This window comes from Pituophis catenifer, unplaced genomic scaffold (genome assembly GCF_029215685.1).
Source record: "Pituophis catenifer annectens isolate HBS135680 unplaced genomic scaffold, rPitCat1.0.hap2 SCAF_12, whole genome shotgun sequence".
Taxonomy (NCBI): domain Eukaryota; kingdom Metazoa; phylum Chordata; class Lepidosauria; order Squamata; family Colubridae; genus Pituophis; species Pituophis catenifer.
The window spans coordinates 11705131-11724552 of NW_027256892.1; the positions used below are offsets into that span (position 1 = coordinate 11705131).

The following is a 19422-nucleotide window of genomic DNA, read 5'->3' on the forward strand; positions in this document are numbered from 1 at the left end:
GTCCAAAGCTTCCAATAACCTAGTTTGGTTTGACGATCTTCTGGTAAGCTTATGGAGGCAGCCCATGCAACCTATAAAAGTCTATGAGGATAACATGGCTGCCATTAACATTTCGGAAGCCGATGCTGTAGGCCAGAGATCGCGCCATATTGATATTAAAATCAAACATGTGAGGCAATTGGTGAAAACAGGTTTCATTAAGACTGTGTATTGTGGGACTTCCGCTGGCTCCGTGGATGATGAGGACGGTCTCCATAGACCGCCAGCCACCCGATCTGTAAAAACCGCCCTGACAGCGCTAAACTGCTGTCCGGCGGTTTGAAAAAACTCTCCTTCGGGCAAAGAAGGAGAGGAGAGTTGGAGGGGGTGGGTAGAGCTCCCCGAAAGTCACTGGATTAATTCCAGGGACTCGGAGGGTGAGAGCTCCCCAGTTCACCCCTCCCATTGCTCCGGATCGCTGGTGCCTCTGTTAATCAGAGCAAGACGTCTGCGTCCAATTCTGCCGGCAAACAGTGAGTTCTAAGGCAGACAGAGCGGAAGCAAGAGTGCAAGCTTTTTAAAAGAAACAGAACTTAACTCCGTGAATACATTGTTGCAAACGGAGCTCTCTTGAGCTGGAGGCTGGAGAGGAAGCCTTTGTTATGGGCGGAAGGGAAAGTGAAAGTTAAAGGGAAACTGCTTGTTAAGAGCCCTCTGCCTGAAGAGTAAACTGCTGGGGATTGAGTATAGCTTGAAGAGAGGATTGTTTATTTTGAAAAAACTTTGTAAGACTGTTTATAAGACTTTGTGGCTGCAAAAAGGAAAAAAACTCTTTTTAAAATAAAATGGCTGCTAAACAACTAAAGCCACCAACTTCTAAAGTGGGAGGAGGTTCCCCTGTAGTGACTCAAAAACAACAACTTCCGGCTGATACACAGTCACAAGACCTTAAAGAATTTATAATGGGTGCCCTGAACAATCAGACAGAAATGATGAAAGAATTTTCAGAGGAGTTAAAGAAAATTAAAAGTGTGGTGGAGGAAAAATATGATGAAATAAGAGATGACACTGTTTATGCAGTTTCAGGACTGGCTACTCATATGTTAAAGATTGAGGAGAGAGTATGGGAAATTGATGATGCTAACTTGGAGCTTGCAACTAAAGTAGGAGAGGTTATGATACAAACAGAGAAAGTGGATGATGAAATGGTTATGTTACAATACAGATCAATGGAATTTGCCCTGAGGCTGAGAGGTTTGAAAGAAAAGAGTGGTGAAAATTTAAAAGATGTTTGTTCCAATGCTTTAGCAGAGCTGATTTCAGAAAGGCCAGAAGATGTGGCAATTCAAATGGATAAAATTTACAGGGTTAATTCCTGGCTGGCAAAACAAAAGCAGCTACCAAGAGATGTGGTGATTTATTTCACAACAAGGAGAATTAGAAATGACATTCTGCAAGCTTCTTATAAAAACAAGATTAAAGTGGATGGACAAGAGCTGGTGGTCCTGAAAGAGCTTCCTCCTAAAATGTTAAGAGACAGAAAGCAGTTTGGTTTTTTGGTGAATGAACTAAGAAACCAGCAGCTCCAGTATAGATGGGATGTCCCATTTGGGATAATAGTGACATACGCTGGGCAAAGACATCGCTTAAACACAGTTGGAAAGGCAAAAGATTTTTATGTCAATGTTTTAAAGGCTGGAAGGCCACCCTCACCAGGGGGTGCTAGAAAGCAATTGGAAATGACACAACAAGAGAAAGATGGAGGGCAACCACAAACTTATGCTCAAGCACTAGCTGGAGGAGCCAATTTGGAAGAAGATTTACTGTTGAGTGGGGGTCCACCACCAACCCTTGAGTCATTAACGATGATACAGCTGCCAAAAGATCAACGATTGACAAGAGCTACTTACAAACAACATCTGGCACGACAGCCTCAAGATTCAACCCAACAAGTCCAAAAAACACAAGCAGTGGGAGGAGCTAGGCCGAAGTCTAAAATGGCGGAGGAGGTTCAGCTGATGTTCTCAAAGCTTGAAGCGCCCAGAGATGGCAAATAAATTCTTATCTTGGAATGTCAACGGTTTAAATTCTCCACAAAAAAGAAAGAAAATATTTCACTATTTGAAGCAATTTCAGAATGATGTTATTTGTTTGCAAGAAACACATATTAAATCTTCAGATCAAAAGTATTAGATAAATTCGAAATTAGGTACACATTTTGTGGCATCAGCACCAGAGAAGAAAAATGGCCTAGTTATATACGTTAAAAGAGGCTTAGTGGCCAATTTAATTGAGGCTGATACTCAAGGTAGATATATTGCAATTGAATTAACAACACAGAATGCGAAGCTGCTTGTAATTGGAGTATACAAACCTAATCAACAACAAGATAAATTTTATAAACTTTTACATACTAAAATATTACAATGGGATTATAGATCTTTACTTTTAATGGGTGATTGGAATGGGGTAATAAATACCCAGAAAGATAAAAAAAGTCTTTCCAAGATATCCATGCGTGCTAAGTTGCCTAAATCCTTTTTTGATATTTTGGAGGATATGGAGCTCAGAGATATTTGGAGAGAAAGGAACGCACTGGAAAGTGATTTTACTTTTTTTTCAGATAGGCATCAATCTTTTTCTAGGATTGATTTTATATTAACTACAAATGATCTTTTTTCTAGGGTGAAGAATACGAAGATATGTCCAAGAACTTTAACTGATCATAGCCCGGTTTGGGTGGAACTAGAGCAGGAAAGAGGGGAAAGGAGGTCTTGGAGGTTAAATGAGAATTTATTTAGATATGAAGATAACTTGTGTGAGCTTAAAAAACAAATGAAAGAATTTTTTGTTAACAATATGAATAAAGGAACCTCGATGGAGATGGTATGGGATGCGAGTAAGGCATATATGAGAGGAACATTAATTTTCTTGAACAATAAATATAGACTAAAACAACAAAACAGACGGAAAGAGATAGAGGAGGAAATTAAAAAGAAAGAACAATTGCTTATAACTAACCCGGGAGATAAAAAGGCAAAATATATGATTAATATTTTAAGAGAGCAATTTAATATGTTAATGGCTGGGCAAGTAGCAACCAGCATACAATATGCCAGACATAATACATTTTGTAGTGCTAATAAACCTGGGAGATGGTTGGCTTACACGATGAGGAAAAAACAAAAATCACGTGTTATAGACAAGATAGAATTTAGAGGTAAAGAGATTTATCAACAGAATTTAATAAAAAAGGCTTTTTTGGAGTTCTATACAAAGTTATATGCTAAAGATGTAATTCAAGATGTTGATATTGATAGATATTTAAAGATGGAGATTCCTGAATTAACGCTGGAACAGAGAGAGAGATTGAATCAGCCAATAACTTCCGAGGAAATTGTTGGGGCAATTAAACAATTAAAAATAGGTAAGGCTCCAGGAACAGATGGACTAACAGCTGTCTATTATAAACATTTACAATCTGAAATGTTAGAACCACTCAAAATTTTATTTAATAAAATACAAGTAGGAGGAGGAGTACCACCTTCCTGGAAAACAGCCTTTGTCTCACTAATTCCAAAGGAGGACCAAAATTCCATTAAACCTGAGAATTTCAGGCCAATTTCACTTCTGAATACTGATTATAAAATTTTTGCTAAGATATTAGCTAATAGATTAATGCCAGTTATGCAACAAATAATTCATAATGATCAATCAGGGTTTATAAAAGGGAGACAAATGAGATATAATGTTAGACAAATTGTAAACTTACTGGAATATTTGGAAAAAAATAATCAAGTCCCTGCAGCGTTTATATTTTTGGATGCAGAGAAGGCATTTGATCGTTTGAACTGGCAATTTTTGTTTAAAATAATAGAGAAAATGCACTTTGGGGAATATTTCACGCAATCAATTAGAGCGATATATCAGCAGCAAACAGCACAAATTATAGTTAATGGAGGTTTAACAGAGGCTTTTAAAATTGAGAAAGGAACAAGGCAGGGGTGTCCTCTGTCCCCACTACTTTTTATTTTGACTTTGGAGGTACTATTGAACAAGATACGTGACTCAGAAAAATTGAAGGGTATTGTAATTAGACAACAAGATTATAGATTAAGAACATTTGCAGATGACTTGGTTATTACCTTATCCCAACCTATAGAGTCGGCTCCATATATATTGGATATAATTGATCAATACGGGAAAGTATCAGGATTTAAAGTTAACTCACATAAGACAAAGATGATAGTTAAAAAATATGACTATACTTGAAAGAGATAAACTAGCAAGATTAACAGATTTTGAAATAGTTAAAAAGGTTAAATATCTAGGGGTATACATAGCAGCTTCAAATACAAAATTATACAAAAACAATTATGAGGTTCTTTGGCAGAAGGTACAGAAGGATATGGAAAATTGGAAAAAATTACAGTTGTCCTTATTGGGAAGAATTGCAGCAATTAAAATGAATGTCTTACCTAGATTTTTATTTTTGTTCCAAATGATACCTGTGCTTAAGAAAGATGAAAATCTGAGAGAATGGCAGAAAGGTGTTAATATTTTCATTTGGGCTGGGAAAAAACCCAGAATAAAAATGAAAATTATACAAGATACACGTGAAAGAGGGGGTCTCAAAATGCCTAATTTAAGATTATATTATGAAGCAGCGGTTTTATCACAAATTAGTGATTGGTTTAATTTAACTGAGGGGAGAATTTTGAATTTAGAAGGTTATGATTTGTTATATGGATGGCATGCCTATTTGTTATATGACAAAAAAGTGGATAAAGTATTTAAGGCTCATATATTAAGAAATGCTTTGTTGAGGGTTTGGAAAAAATATCAATATAAGTTAAATTATAAGATACCTGTATGGGCAAATCCTAGACATGCAATAGAAAATATAAGTATAGAACAAAAACAGGAGGTGATTACCTATAAAGAGCTTCTTATTATGGAAAGGGGGGTAATGTATTTGAAATCTTTAGATACACTGAGAGAAGAAGGTATAATTTATACATGGTTTCAGTACGGTCAACTTCAAGCTAGATGGAAGGAAGATCAAAAAACTGGCTTTGTGCAAAATGAGGAGAATTTGGTAAAACAAATTAGAGATCAAAAACAAATGCATATTAAAAGGTTGTATAATGTTTTATTGGAAATAGATTCTGAGACGGAATTGGTTAAAGACTGTATGATTAAATGGGCACAAAATTTTCAAGAGCCAGTAATGATGGAGACGTGGGGGCCAATGATTCGCCCCCAATAGTCAGTGATGGCATCAACTGACTATATCGGGACGTCGGAAACCACAGCCACTCGGTCTTGGATGGGTTGAGCCTGAGCCTGTTCCTTCCCATCCAGATCCGTACGGCCTCCAGGCACCGGGACATCACTTCAAGGGCATCGTTGGGGTGATCCGGGGTGGAGATGTACAGCTGGGTGTCGTCAGCGTACTGATGGTACTCCACCCCGAAACCACGGATGATCTCGCCCAGCGGCTTCACATAAATGTTGAACAGGAGAGGCGAGAGGACCGACCCTTGCGGCACCCCACATATGAGGGGCCTCGGGGTCGACCTCTGTCCCCCTGTCAACACAGACTGCGACCGGTCAGAGAAAAAGGAGGAGAACTACCGCAACACAGTGCCTCCCATCCCTAACTCTTCCAACCGGTGCAGCATGATACCATGGTCGATGGTATCAAAAGCTGCTGAGAGATCTAACAGGACCAGGACAGAGGAGCACCCCCTGTCCCGAGCCCTCCAGAGATCATCAATGACAAGGGCTCGGTGACTATATCCCCTATCTCAAGATCACTCAACCACTGTCCAGAGACAAAAACCAGATCCAGCGTGTTTCCCCCCGTGTGGGTAGGGCCATGAATTAACTGGGCCAGGTCCATGGCTGTCATGGAAGCCATGAACTCCTGAGCCACCTCAGATGCCTCACCAAAGGACGGTAAGTTGAAATCCCCCATGACCATAAGCCTAGGGGTCTCAACCGCCACCGTGGCGATGACGCTGAGTAGCTCGGGCAGGGCTGCTGCCACATGGCAGGGAGCCAGGTACATGATCAGCAAACCCATCTGAACCCCGTGACCCCATTTCACAAGGAGGGATTCACAGCTGGCCGTCTGAGGAACAGTGGCCTCCCTCGGTCTCAGACCTTCGTTAATAATAACCGCTACCCCCCCCGCCCCTACCCTGCAACCTCGGCTGATGGAATGCGCGGAAACCTGGTGGGCACATTTCAACGAGAGGGACCCCCCCCTCTTGGCCCAACCAGGTTTCCGTAATACCTGCCAGGTCCGCTCCCCCCTCCTGAACAAGATCACAAATGAGGGGGGCTTTATTTACTACAGACCTGGCATTGCATAACATCAGACGGAGGCCAGGGCCCTGAGGATCTGCGCCACCTGGAGAACGAGTGGAGCTTTGGGGGCCGGAGCGTGCCACCACTCAAAGACAGCGGGCGCGCGCTCCCCTAACACGATATGGCCCCCTGCTCCCGCCATATCTACCCCTCCCACCCACAGTACTGATGGTAAAAACCTTTTCTGGATGAACTTTATCCCCCCTCTTGACCCCGGGCCCCCCACCCCCCATGCCGTGCTCTACAGCCATACCTGGCCCTCCCCTTAGTGGGTTATCCCCCATACCCACGGCCTTACTTCTGATCCAACCCTCCCCCCCCCCGGAACCCCTTAAGACATTCGTTAAAACTTTATATAAAAAACCCCTCAACCCCCTCTTCGCGACATGCCACCTCTCTGGGTTCCAAAGCCCTTCATCGAGGTAGGCCTTCGATAACGTGGAAGGCCAGGCTTGCGAGAGGGGGGAGTCTCGCAAGGCAAAGAGCTCAGCTAGGGATTATCTTCTAATTTGAACTCTGTATTCAAATGCCATACAGACAGTGGTATTGTGAGAACAATATTAGTTAGACAGTCATGATGTATAGATTTCCTAAAATATTTTGTGGCCATTTTGCAGCTGAATTACTCTAGGAGATGGACCATGGAAAAGAGGGATATTTCCATGAAAAATAGGTTATTGAATTGCTAGCTAAATGAATATATTTGAAATGTGGAAAATATTTAGAGTAACAAGTTTTAATTTAGATTAAACTATGCCATAACTATCTATTCCACCCTGCAGCTTCAGGGATAATTGGGACAAGAAACCTAGAATGCCCCAGAGTCTTTTTCAAAAAGTGCTAATTGCATAAATCTGTATTAATTGCTGTACAAAAGTGTGCTTTGGAAAATCTGCCCAATGCCTTTTTAAATCTTTGGCTGTTAGAGACAAACTGTTATGAATGGCTGGATGTAAAAACGTAGCCTGCAAGGTTTGGGTTGGTTTTTTTTTTTTTTTTTGCCAGAAATCCTGAAAGAATATCATCACCTCTCACAGTTGGGCAGTTAGGACAAGTCCTACATAAAGTTAGCCGCATCTGCTGAATCTCCAAACATTAAATGTATATTATAATAATTATGGCCCAAACTGCAGGAGATTCTGATATAGGATTAGGGTACAGGGGTTAACATTTTAAAAGATTTGGTGAACTCATAAGATCAAGGCAATTTGGGAAAATTGAAAGCAATAACAAAGGCATTTAGACTTATATACCACTTCACAGTGCTTTTACAGCCCTCTCTAAGAGGTTTACAGGGTCAGCATATTGCCTCCAACAATCTGGGTCCTCATTTTACCGACCTCGGAAGGATGAAATGCTGAGTCAACCTTGATCAGGTCAGGATTGAACTCCTGGCAGTGAGCAGTGAGTAAATCTGCAATACTGTATTCTAATCCCTGCACCACCATGGCTCCTAAGGATATACATTGACTGCCTTATATACAAGTTTATGCATGCCAATAGTTCTCTTTTTCTGGATTTTGCAGAAAGTATCTACAGAGGGACACATAAGAATATATGAAGTAGCTTATTTCAATATCTAGTTTCTGCTAAAAGTATTGCATTGTTTAAGGCATCGCCATATCAAGATTGCCTTTAAGCATTTCAGAATGTAGACAGAAGAACATTCTTGCTGGATCCAAGTGGTGCCTCAAAGAGTTTTGAATTTTATTTCTAGTTTGAATAGCTAGGTGTCATTTGAAAGCTTTTAAATAGGACAATATGAAGACTAGTTTTCCATATCATGCCAACATGGAGCTTCATCTAAGCATCTTAAGAGATCTTTCTTGATTAGTGGATGAACTAAAGTTGTACAACTAGAAGGCAACAGATGCAGTTTGAAGAATCACATTTATATAATGAAGACTGGGATGCAAGCTTGTTTAACAAGAAAACAAATTTAAATTGGCATGAAGAAAATCTACAAAATTCTTTCCAGTATAACAAGTATAATGGCACCAAAACTTTGTGCTGTATTGCTGTCTCTTGGTGGTTCTCAAAGTTTTCTAGCAAATGTAAAGAGCTCTGTACAGACCAATAGATTTTTTTAATAGATGGAGGGATGATCCCTAAACCAGATTTTACATCTAAATTAAGTATAAAATACACTCCGACCTTTTCTTAAAGCTGAAGGTGAAAGGAAACAGTTTTTTGCAGTGACAATGACTTTTCAAAGAATAATTCTTGAAGCAGAATTTTTTTTAATAAGGCACTATAAAAATTGTAGTGTGATTAAAAATCTTTGGAATGCAAATTGAGATGTAAAAACTCTTGTGGGCGTTTAGGACAAAATTTGGTGAGAACACTGGGAAGCTTTAAGATTTGTCTCAGGCCAAATTAGAGAAAAATCACTGAAACTAATATATAGTGCATATATCACATGCATTATACCAAATTTGTATACCAAACATACCAATGATATTATACCAAAACCATCAAGATTTACATCTAAGGATTGCTGAGAGGAAGGTGGTAACATTGAAACAGACTAGGATGTTTGATGGGCTTGCTCAAAGATCCAACAGTTTTAGAAATGATATTTTGGATATTTTTATGCTTAATAGCATAGCTTTATAGTTTGCAGCTTCTATAATACTAGTTTTAAGCAATCTTAATCCAGGGCTTTAGCATTCCTTAACTAGCACAATATTTTGGTATCTCAAATTTTGCTACTTATACATTTAGCAGTTCAGCTTTTAAGTATGGTAGGCCTTTCTAGAATTTTAACATTGGCATTTTATATTCTACTTTAGCTTGAGTTATTTTACGAATGAAGGTGAATGTATGTCCCAGGATCCAAACTTGGTCAGTCCCTGGAACTAGAGGCTTTGTCTTCCGAGCTAAGACATTTAAAATGCCACTTACAACAGGCACCATGTAAATACCACACACAGAACAGCACATTATCTGCTAGCAGGAGGTTCTCTGAGGATGGGCTCCAGTATGAGTCTGAAAGCTCGGAAGATGAAACCTCTGGTCCAGTTGAACTGACCCAAATTGGATCCTGAGTTATTTTAATTTGTATAATCTGTGCAGACATTTTATTTATTTATTTATTTATTTATTTATTTATTTATTTATTTATTTATTAAATTTTTATACCGCCCCCTCTCCCGAAGGACTCGGGGCGGTGAACAGCCAAGATTAAAAACATATAATATAAACATTAAAATACAGTTAAAAGAAAATTAAATCCAAAATGGCTCCCCAAATTTAAAACGCCTTACCCATAATCCTATAATTAAAACAAATTTAAAATTTCCACATGTAAAAGGGGAAAGATTTAGGCCAGGCCGGCTTGATGAAATAGAAGAGTCTTAAGCGCGTGGTGGAAGGTGCGCAGATCCGGGATCCTCCGTATCTCCGGGGGGAGCTCGTTCCAGATCGTAGTTGCATTTTCTCTTTATTTTAGGATAACGATAAAGGCCTCAACATTCTGGCACCTAGTCCTTAATTGCCTTACACTTTCTAAGGAAGGGAGGGAAAATCTATAGCCTTGTAGAAAGAAATTCTACAATTTTGGAGAAAAATAAAAGGGGAAAATAATTCTGAACCTTTATTACTCCTTTAGAAAGTGAACAGAAGGAAGGATGATCTTAAAATAACATTGTCTAACCCATCAATTCAATTTTTTAAAAATCTTCTCCAACAAGATTACTGTGCATAGAAATTCTCATATTATTGGATTGTGGATGTTGACAATCTTTAGACAATTCTTTGAGTAGTATCCTTGTCTTGGACACTAGGTGGCAGATGACGTCCTAAATATAAGGGTGTAAGTGAATTCCAAATGTGGGGAAATTTCCATCTGAGGATTTTGATTAAGGAAAGAAAAAAAGAAAAGAAAAGAAAAGAATTGGCTCTTTCACTTTGGAAAACTGTCGGTTTTGATGCAGGTTGTAGAACTATGTTGTTGCATTAATTCTATAGAGAGAACTATTAATGAAGAGTGAAAATAGGTTAGGGATATTTTTCTTTCTTTCTAACTTTTGGATCAGCTGAAAAGCAGAGCATTTGGGATTGAGTTGCATCTGGCTGACCTAGAAACAACTAGGACAGGCATATTGTATTGAAGCCAACAATCAAGGGAGGGAACAATATAAACAATGTCTTTATTACTTCACATAATGTGGCCATCAGACCAACCCTTTGGGGCAGAAGCCCAGGGCTTACTCTGGAAGCAATGGCTTGCTGTATTTTGAAGCAGTGCACTCATTTACATTACCATCTAAATGAGTAACCCCAAGGCCATTAAATCCAGAGTTTAAAAGTGGTAATTGCACTACTAGTTTTATGCCAAAATGGCATATAAGTTAGCTGGGAGTGGGTCTCTTGCACTGGGGTCACTCAAACACCTAAAGCAACCATTTGGGCCACAGTTCACAATTTATGAATGATAGAAGGGGATCAACATTTAATGATGGAAAATTCAGAATGCAAGAGTTGGCTGCGTCATGATGACATTAGGAAGCTTATTCAAAGCAAGGACAAAACTTTTTGCTCTCATTCTGATGGCTCAGCAGTTAAAGATGCTGAGCTTGTCAGCTGGAAAGCTAACAGCCCAGGTTCAAGACCCAAGTGCTGCACAATGGGATGAGCTCCCGTTCCTGCCCCAACTCCTGCTCACTTAGAAGTTCAAAAGCATGCAAATGTGAGTAGATAAATAGGTACCACTTCAGTGGGAAGGTAACAATGCTGTGTGCACCTTTGGTGTATAGGCATGCTGACATGACCATGGAAAATGTCTTTGGACAATGCTGATTCCCTTGGCTAAGAAACGGAGATGAGTATTGTACCCTAGAGTCGGACACAACTGGACAGGGAAATCTTTTATCTTTTTTTTAACTATGTAGCTAGAGCAGATTGATAGGGTCTTGAAGTTTTTTAATTAGCTAGGATCAGCTCAGGAAAATGTGTTATTTGAAAATACTGGTAGCCAAGTTGCAGATCAGGAAAAACGAAGAAGGCTGAAAAAAACTATCAGCAAGTTTCCATGAAACATCTTACTTCCTAAAAATGGTCTTCCTCTGGTGAGTTTCAAACTTTCATTGCTGAGAAAAATTGGTACTCCCTGACTTCTTATCACAGCTAAGAGCAGCTGCAATGATGGAACAGGGTGAGCCTGGACTTTTCCAAATGGGGCTGCTTTGTACCTTTATTGTTTGAGGGTTTATTTCTTGGCTGACTATCCCAAGACAAGGAAGGAATTCTTAACTGAGTATTTCCCTACAGCATCTTCGTGGATATATTGATTTAACATTCCTTCTTGTCAACATGAATGGTTACAGAGAACACCAATAAATCAAGAACTTTTGAGTTCCGGTGCTTAATGAGTGTGTCATTTGTATGCATCTGTGAAATAAATCACTTCTGTCATATTCAGACATCTTGTTGGCTTTAAAGCATCTGCCTTATGTTCCCTCTGTTGCCAGGCACAATGATTTTTGTAGTTTTTAAACAGGCAAAAGCAGCATCAAAGCTGCTGCTTCCCTACAAGTTATAACCAGAATCTAGATTATGGGTGGGCAATTATGGCAACTTTATGTCCTGTGGACTTCAACTTCCAGAATTCAGCATGGCTGGCTCAGGAATTCTGAGAGTTGAAGTCCACAGTTTCTAAAGTTACCATAGTTGCCCACCCCTGATTTAGATGAATTCAGAAAACATCACCCTGGCTATCAGCAGGCCTTCTTTGCCTTCAGTGATAATGTCACATAGCCAACTCTTGTTTGGCAATGTAATGCTTACGATATTTGGTTGACTGAGATCAGTTGAAAATGAGACACCTTTGGCTATGCACTGGTGTAGAAGAGAGAACAAATGCAAAGAAGTAAAATTAGGAAATATTTGGCTTCTCCTGATGAAATTGGAGCCCTGACTATATTACGTTAGGTTTTTGTGTAGTAAGCTGAACTTAATTATCTTTATCCCAAAGGTGCTTTTTTCAAAAGGCAACTGGACTTTCTTTGTTTTTCCTTGAAGGTGTTTTGCTTCTCATCCAAGAAGCTTTTTCAGTTCATCCAATGTGATTCTTCACAACTGAAGAAGTTTCTTGGATGAGAAGCAAAATGTCTTCAAGCAAAAATAAAGAAAGTCCAGTTGCCTTTTGAAAAAACACCTTTGGGACAACCATGACCTGGATGACTGAGAATCTCCATAGACATTAATGATCCTTAGGGTTTAGATTACTTGCTCCCTGAATAAGAATATTGGAAAAATCCTACTTTGATTGTCAGAATATGTGTACACTTAACTTTCAGCCGATCAGATCCTTGCCCTGCTATTATATGGGCAGAGTCCATCCTACAGAATAAACTGCCTGATTGTGCCTGATGATCTCTAATGAACAAAGCCAAGAGCCCTACATATATACTTAAAACTAAGGCTGTAAAACAAATCCATCAATGCTTTTTAATTGGAGCAATCCAGGGTGGCCTGCATAGACGAATCCCGTTGCTGCACAGATAGAGAGCAATGAGCGGAGGTCTACTAGTGTTGTCATTTTGTATTCAATAATATGCAAGTCAGGTCAGGTTTTAGAATGACCTCTTTCCAGAATAGGGCATTTGGTCAGTGAAGGTCAACTAAGTCGAGGTCAGTGAACAATTTGGTGGCTGGACTTACAGAGTACACAGAGCTAGGTTTGCATTCCACTTCAGAGTTTTCTTTTTGTTTTGGTCACTTAGTGTGTTGGGCAGATCCAGCAAGTTGAATTACTGTGCAATTCAGTATTGTGCGAGTTTTTAGAAAATAAATTTATTGAGTAATCAAGTTAAGCAACTGGGAAAAGAAGGGGCAGCTATGCAAAATCAACATAAGTTAGGCAAAACAGTGAACAAAACCCTGAGGAAAATGGGAATGGATAATAAATGCTGATTTTCTAGAGTATTTTTTAAAAAAAGATTGCAAATAATAGTACAGGGAATGGAAGAGTACCTGAAAACATGGGCTAGATTTTGTTCTGCCTATTTCTAATCCCAACCTTCCAGCACAATCTTTTCAAAACAGAATAAAGAAGATTGTGTACATTCTGGAGCAGATCAAGATAGGCACAAAAAGAGCAAGGTATGTTCTCCAAGTTGACTTCTCCAAAATGCAAAAAGAGCCACAAGAGGTTAATCTCTCAGACACACATGTTGATTTTGCTCACCATAAGATGCTGAAAAAGCCAGGAGCGCATAATATTGGTAGCATGTTTTGGGAGGACTCCTCGTTTGTTCTTTGACTTTTTATCTTCACTGTCAAGAAGAGAGGTCAGGTCCAGGTTAACCTGCAGGGCAGGCAGAAGAGAAAGAAAAGCTTCAACAACAAGTAAGGTTAAAAGAAAAGAAGAAGAAGAAGAAGAAGCCTGGGTTGCCATGGAAACACGGTTGTCAATGTTAGTCCCATTTAACGGTGGCTTCCAGGAGGCCGGAGACAGTGTGGTGAGAGACAACAGCACAACTTAAGAGAAAGTGATGTTCATTTGGAAATTAAAGGGGGGGGGGGGAGGCGGCAGTCTTTACTTCAAGAGGGAGTCAAAACAATCTCCTTGTTTTTTTTAAAAAAAGGCAATACTGGAAAACAGTGAGATCTCATTAATATGTCTTTGTCATCTGTAGAACCTCGATGGATAAAGATTCTTGCATCAAGGAGAGACTTTAGTTCTCACTTTGCACTAAGCCCATCAGAGAGTTTCTTTGGTTTTGACTTAAGAAATCATGTGATCCCAGTCATTTTAACCTACCCAATAAACCACCGTTAAAATAAACCATGCTTCAGCTTGATGTCTAAATATGTAGAAAGCTGAACCAAGTTTATGAAATCCTGGACTTACGAATCCTCTATTTAAAAGATAGAAAAGCCAAGGGATCTTTATCTCCACTGTGTTCTTTGTTACCTACTAAGGTGATATCTGGTTGTGGACTTTGGGGCAAGAGGGTCTAAATGGAAATTTCTTCCATTCAAAAGTTTAACTCAGAACTTCTAAGTCCCTGTATTAACTTGCACGTGAATTGATCAGGTTTCAAACTTTCCCAACGGTTACTCATAACACTATCAAATTACCAAACCTATTTTTATGCCAGCCATTGCAGTGTGTCAATGACACTGTCCGGTTTTTTGAAGGTGGAGTCCTTCTGCCCAAGTCTTAACTTGATATAAAGAACACAGATCTTTCCCACTAGTTATTGAACTGAGAGGAATTCTAACTTAGGTATAGGTATCTCTTTTCTTGTTTGCACATTAGGGGTCTGGAGGTTAAAACATATGAAGAACAGTTACAAGAACTGGGCATGGCTAGTCTAGTGAAAAGAAGGACCAGGGGAGACATGATAGCAGTCTTCCAATATTTGAGGGGCTGCCACAGAGAGGAGGGGGTCAACCTATTTTCCAAAGCACCCAAAGGCCAGACAAGGAACAATGGATGGAAACTGATCAAGAAGAGCTTCAACCTAGAAATAAGGAGAATTTTGTCTGACAATGAGAACAATCAACCAATGGAACAGCTTGCCTTCAGAAGTTGTGGGTGCTTCATCACTGGAGGCTTTCAAGAAGAGACTGGACAGCCACTTATCAGAAATGGTATAGGATCTCCTGCTTGAGCAAGGGGTTGGGCTAGATGACCTACAAGGTCCCTTCCAACTCTGTTATTCTGTAAAGCCCTTTCAATGCAATTAACTGAAAGGACAACTTGGCATCTTCTCAGTCAAATGTTGGCTCCTTGTTGGAGGAATATATTTCCTTAGATAAATAAGGGCCTAGATAAATAAGAGTGCCATGGGGAGAGGGATGGGGCTGGAAATCTATAGGAAGGGAAATTTCTTCTCCACCCCAAGAGATATGATTAGTACAATCAATGATGCAGCACTTTTTAAATTATTGGTAGTTGAGTGACAGTCATTCTAAAACAAAATAGTCAACTTGATCCTTGAAGAAGTTTGGATCATCCATTACCTTCAGCTTTTCTAAACAGTCAAAGACATTGCACTATTGAAAAATAAGCAGTTTGCAGACTAATTTCATCTTAGCGGCATCTTAGTGGGAAACACAATGGTTAGGTAAGCAGATCACTGTCTGACTGAAGCCTGTGTGAAACATTTTGTTGAACATTTTGAAGTATCTGGTAAAACACTGGGAGTTTCTCAAGCATTCAGTACAGTAGTAACTATCTGCAATACTGCATCATTCTGAATGCATGTTTCATGTCTAATGATAGCAATGTTCCAATATCTAAGGGGCTGCCACAAAAAAGAGGGAGTCAACCTATTCTCCAAAGCACCTGAAGGCAGGACAAGAAGCAATGAATGGAAACTAATCAAAGAGAGAAGAAACCTAGAACTAAAGAGAAATTTCCTGACAGTTAGAACAATTAATCAGTGGAATGAATTGCCTCTAGAAGTTGTGGGTACTTCATCACTGGAGGTTTTAAAGACAAGATTGGACAATCATTTGTCTGAAATGGTATAAGGTTTTCTACATGAGAAAGGGGTTGGACTGGAAGATCTCCAAGTCCTTTTTAACTCTGTTATTCTGTTAATTTGAACAGAAAGTTTGATCTTATGCATCAAAGCCCAGTCCAACAAACAAGGGGCTAGTGTATTAAACTCAGCAGGAGAGGACTCAAGACCAATGCTTCCCTTTTGTAAATCCATGACTGCAGCACATCTTCAGGATCAAATCACTCTCTCATCTTCCATACATTCATTTCTCATGGATGTTGTCTGTAGATGCTTAAGTGTGTGCAAGTCTTTGCTATGACTGCTCCCTTTGGCCAATGCAACTATATTGTGTATAGACTGATAGCTGACCTAATACAGTTCTCCCTCCCCCTTCTCCTGTTATGAACAAACTCCAGTTTTCAGCAGCCTTTGAGTTCCAAGTTACCTCCAATTATATTGCCTTCAGTCTTATTAAACTCTTCGAAAATATGTAATTCTCTATTGGCTGGCTAGCTGAATGGACAGACAATACCCAGAAGCAGAGGATAGCAAAAAAATGTCTTTTTAAAAAGTAGTTGAAAAAAAAAAGACAAAGAATTGGGAAGGGAGAAGTTTTAATGAGGTTTGCAGGAAATTGGAAATTTCAGCATCCAGTTTTAAGAACACACATACACCCACCTACTCTTTTCCTCTAGTTCTTCATAAAAAACATTTCTCCTGCATGAATTAAACATCAGGATGGCAGCCCTGTGTCAGGTATAAATGATTCCCTCAGGTGCCGCTTACGATGTATAGCAAGGCCGGGGCTGAATAAATTACCCAGGCAATACAAAAATGACATTAAGAGTGCTTGTCCAGGGCTCCATCCTTTCCGCAATATTCCCAGCCTACTTGTATTCAACACATCTGATCAATTTCCCTCTAAGATCTGAGCCAGATTTACACATTTCAGAAGAACTCGGATCTAGTATTTGGGGCTTTCCCCCCTCTAGACTCCCACTCAGAGAGAGCTAAGAATTAGGAATCTCACCGTGGAGTGCTGTGTTTTTCTAGTCTTTTATTAAGCGTTCTATAAAAAAAAGGAAAGAAAACAAGCTTTAATCCAGAAGGTGAAAAAGGGAAGGCCTGGAGACCTTAAAAAGAGCTTGGAGACTGACTAGGTCCAATGGAAGTCCCAATAGGTTTGAATCAGCAGGAAGCATTGGCACATCAATGCACAGGTTTTTTTTTTTTTATTTAAGCTTGTGTAGCAACTGCTGCTATGATTTGCTTCTCATTAATACAAAATAGGACAGTTAAGAAGAGGGAGAATAACTGGGATACATTTCAAGAAGCAGGTAAAGATTTCTGCATACAAAAATCCGGTGGGGAAAACTAACAAGGAAGGCTGTTTTCTACCAGCACAAGATCTTAATTATTCATGCCTCTGTTCTCTGAATCTTTGTTTGAATGATTTAAATGTCATGTGGCTGGAAACAGGTTATATATTTCTTTGATTATAAGTATTAAAGGTGGTGTTAGAAAGGCAGCTGGACTTCTGGTTTATACCCTGATCCACCATCAGGATGTTAATATAATGGAGAGCTGAATGGGGGCTTGTGGCAGTGGGGATCCTGATATGTTCTTCCTTCTTGCCCCATTCCTTCAAGAATAGTGATTGTGAAGGTTGAACTACCATGACTGGACTATAAAAATTAAGGTTAGAGGCTATTTGGTGTTCTGAGAATAGTATGATAGCCATAAAAACAAACGGATCATAGAACAAAACACTCCAGAGTTCTCACTCAAACACAAATGACCAGGCTCATCATAATTTGGATATAGTAGGCAAAGACCCAGATCTCAGGAGGAGACAACAATGCTGGGAAGAGAAGAGGATGAACTGTACCAAAGTAGCAATAGCAATAGTAATAGCACCTGGACTTATTATATACTGCTTCATAGCGCTTTGCAGCTCTTTCTAAGTGGTGTACAGAGTCAGCATATTGCCCCCAACAGTCTGGGTCCTCATTTTACCAACCTTGGAAGGATGGAAGGCTGAGTCAACATGAGCAGTTGAGAATCAAACTGTTGGTAGTTGGCAGAATTAGCCTGCAATATTGCATTCTAACCACTGTACCACCAGAGCTCTTTTGAGGGACTCGAACATAGATGGACTCAGCTATGGCAACAATGGGCACACCACTGAAAGATCTAAAGACCAAGATGAGGACAGATCCTCCTGGAGAAAATCTATTTTAATGGTCCTTAAGAGTCAACACTGACATGGTAGCATATAATCAAACAGGTAGATGGCAATCAAGAATTAGCATTTGCGGATCCTTCTGCTGCCATGCCTAGTGGTGAGGTCCCAGTAGAAGCCATATCAAAAAGCAGAAGAGAAAGAAAAACCCTTTCTTATTAAGACAGAATAGGTGTATTAGGTTACTAGCCCTTAGTCACACCCATTCCTCATGCAGTACTCCACGCTAATGGGAACAACAGCACTGGTCAGCACCTGAACTCTGAGATCTTTTCACAAAGTATATAAAATGCTGGTCGGTGACTGCAATAAAGATAATAAAGAACAGTTTTACCTCCAAGCCCACTCATGCTATTCCTGTTTCTCTAAACTAGAGGCTGCCTAATGTACAGTATACTAATATTTAAATTTTGTACTTAAAAACAGCAATTCAAACATATCTCCCTCAAAGAGAGAACTTCTGTAGAGGAATAACCTTGCCTGGAATGGACAGGTCCACCCACTCTCCAATTTACCTAATGCCAGGCACATCCACATATTTCTCCCAATGAATAACAGAATAACAGAGCTAGAAAGGATCTTGGAGGTCCTCTAGTCCACCCCCTGCTCATGTAGGAGATCCTATCCCATTCTAGACAAATGACTTTCCAATCGCTTCTTAAAAACCTCCAATGATGGAGCACCCACAACTTCTGGAGTCAAGCTGTTCCACTTGTTAATTGTTCTCACTGTGAGGAAAGTTTGGAAAACAGTCAAGACCTGCAAAAACTTCAGAATAATCTGGTGACTTCTGGAGCACCCTTTCCATTCTTACCTGTGCATTCTGGATCTGAATAGCCCCTTGAGGAATTGCTTGGGTTAGCACCTGGCCCTGAGATGTTACCATAGTTACGGGCTGGTAAAGGGCTCCACCTGGCAAAGAGATAAGATTTCACAATTTTAAAAAGTCTAGTGGCAGCCAACAACAAAGGCAACATCCAAAACCCACAAGCCAACAAAAGTTTTAACCAACCTTATGTGTTTGAAATTGTTTTTGAAAAAAAAAAACACTGGTTATCAAGGAATCTACATTAACATCTTTGCCTGAAAGATGTCATGTTCATCCTAAATTCATGATCATAAGGAATGACTTGAAAATATGAACTTTAAACTTGGAGTATCTATGGCTCCCATTGAGGGACTCCAAGTATCTTTCTTGCAAACTGCACCACTCTTTGAAAAGTTGGCAAACAGCTAATCGGTTATTTTTAAGCTGAAAAAAATAAGAAAATATAACAGTGTGTTAAAACTAGAATTGATTTATCACACTTCACTTATTTTTTTAATTGTCCCTCGACAGGGAAATCCTGATTTCATCCTTTCTGATTA

The 19422-nt window shown here is 39.5% G+C and overlaps 1 protein-coding gene across 1 annotated transcript in view; it reads right to left on the reverse strand.

The window, feature by feature from the left end:
* The window catches only part of PKNOX2 (PBX/knotted 1 homeobox 2), a 134235-nt gene that overhangs the window by 23354 nt on the left and 91459 nt on the right, over positions 1–19422 (reverse strand). Inside the window, exons 6-7 of the mRNA XM_070952260.1 lie at positions 18869–18966; positions 13544–13663 (exon numbers count right to left, since the gene is read on the reverse strand). Coding sequence (XP_070808361.1) covers positions 13544–13663; positions 18869–18966 — 218 coding nt within the window. The remainder of the gene's footprint in view (positions 1–13543; positions 13664–18868; positions 18967–19422) is intronic.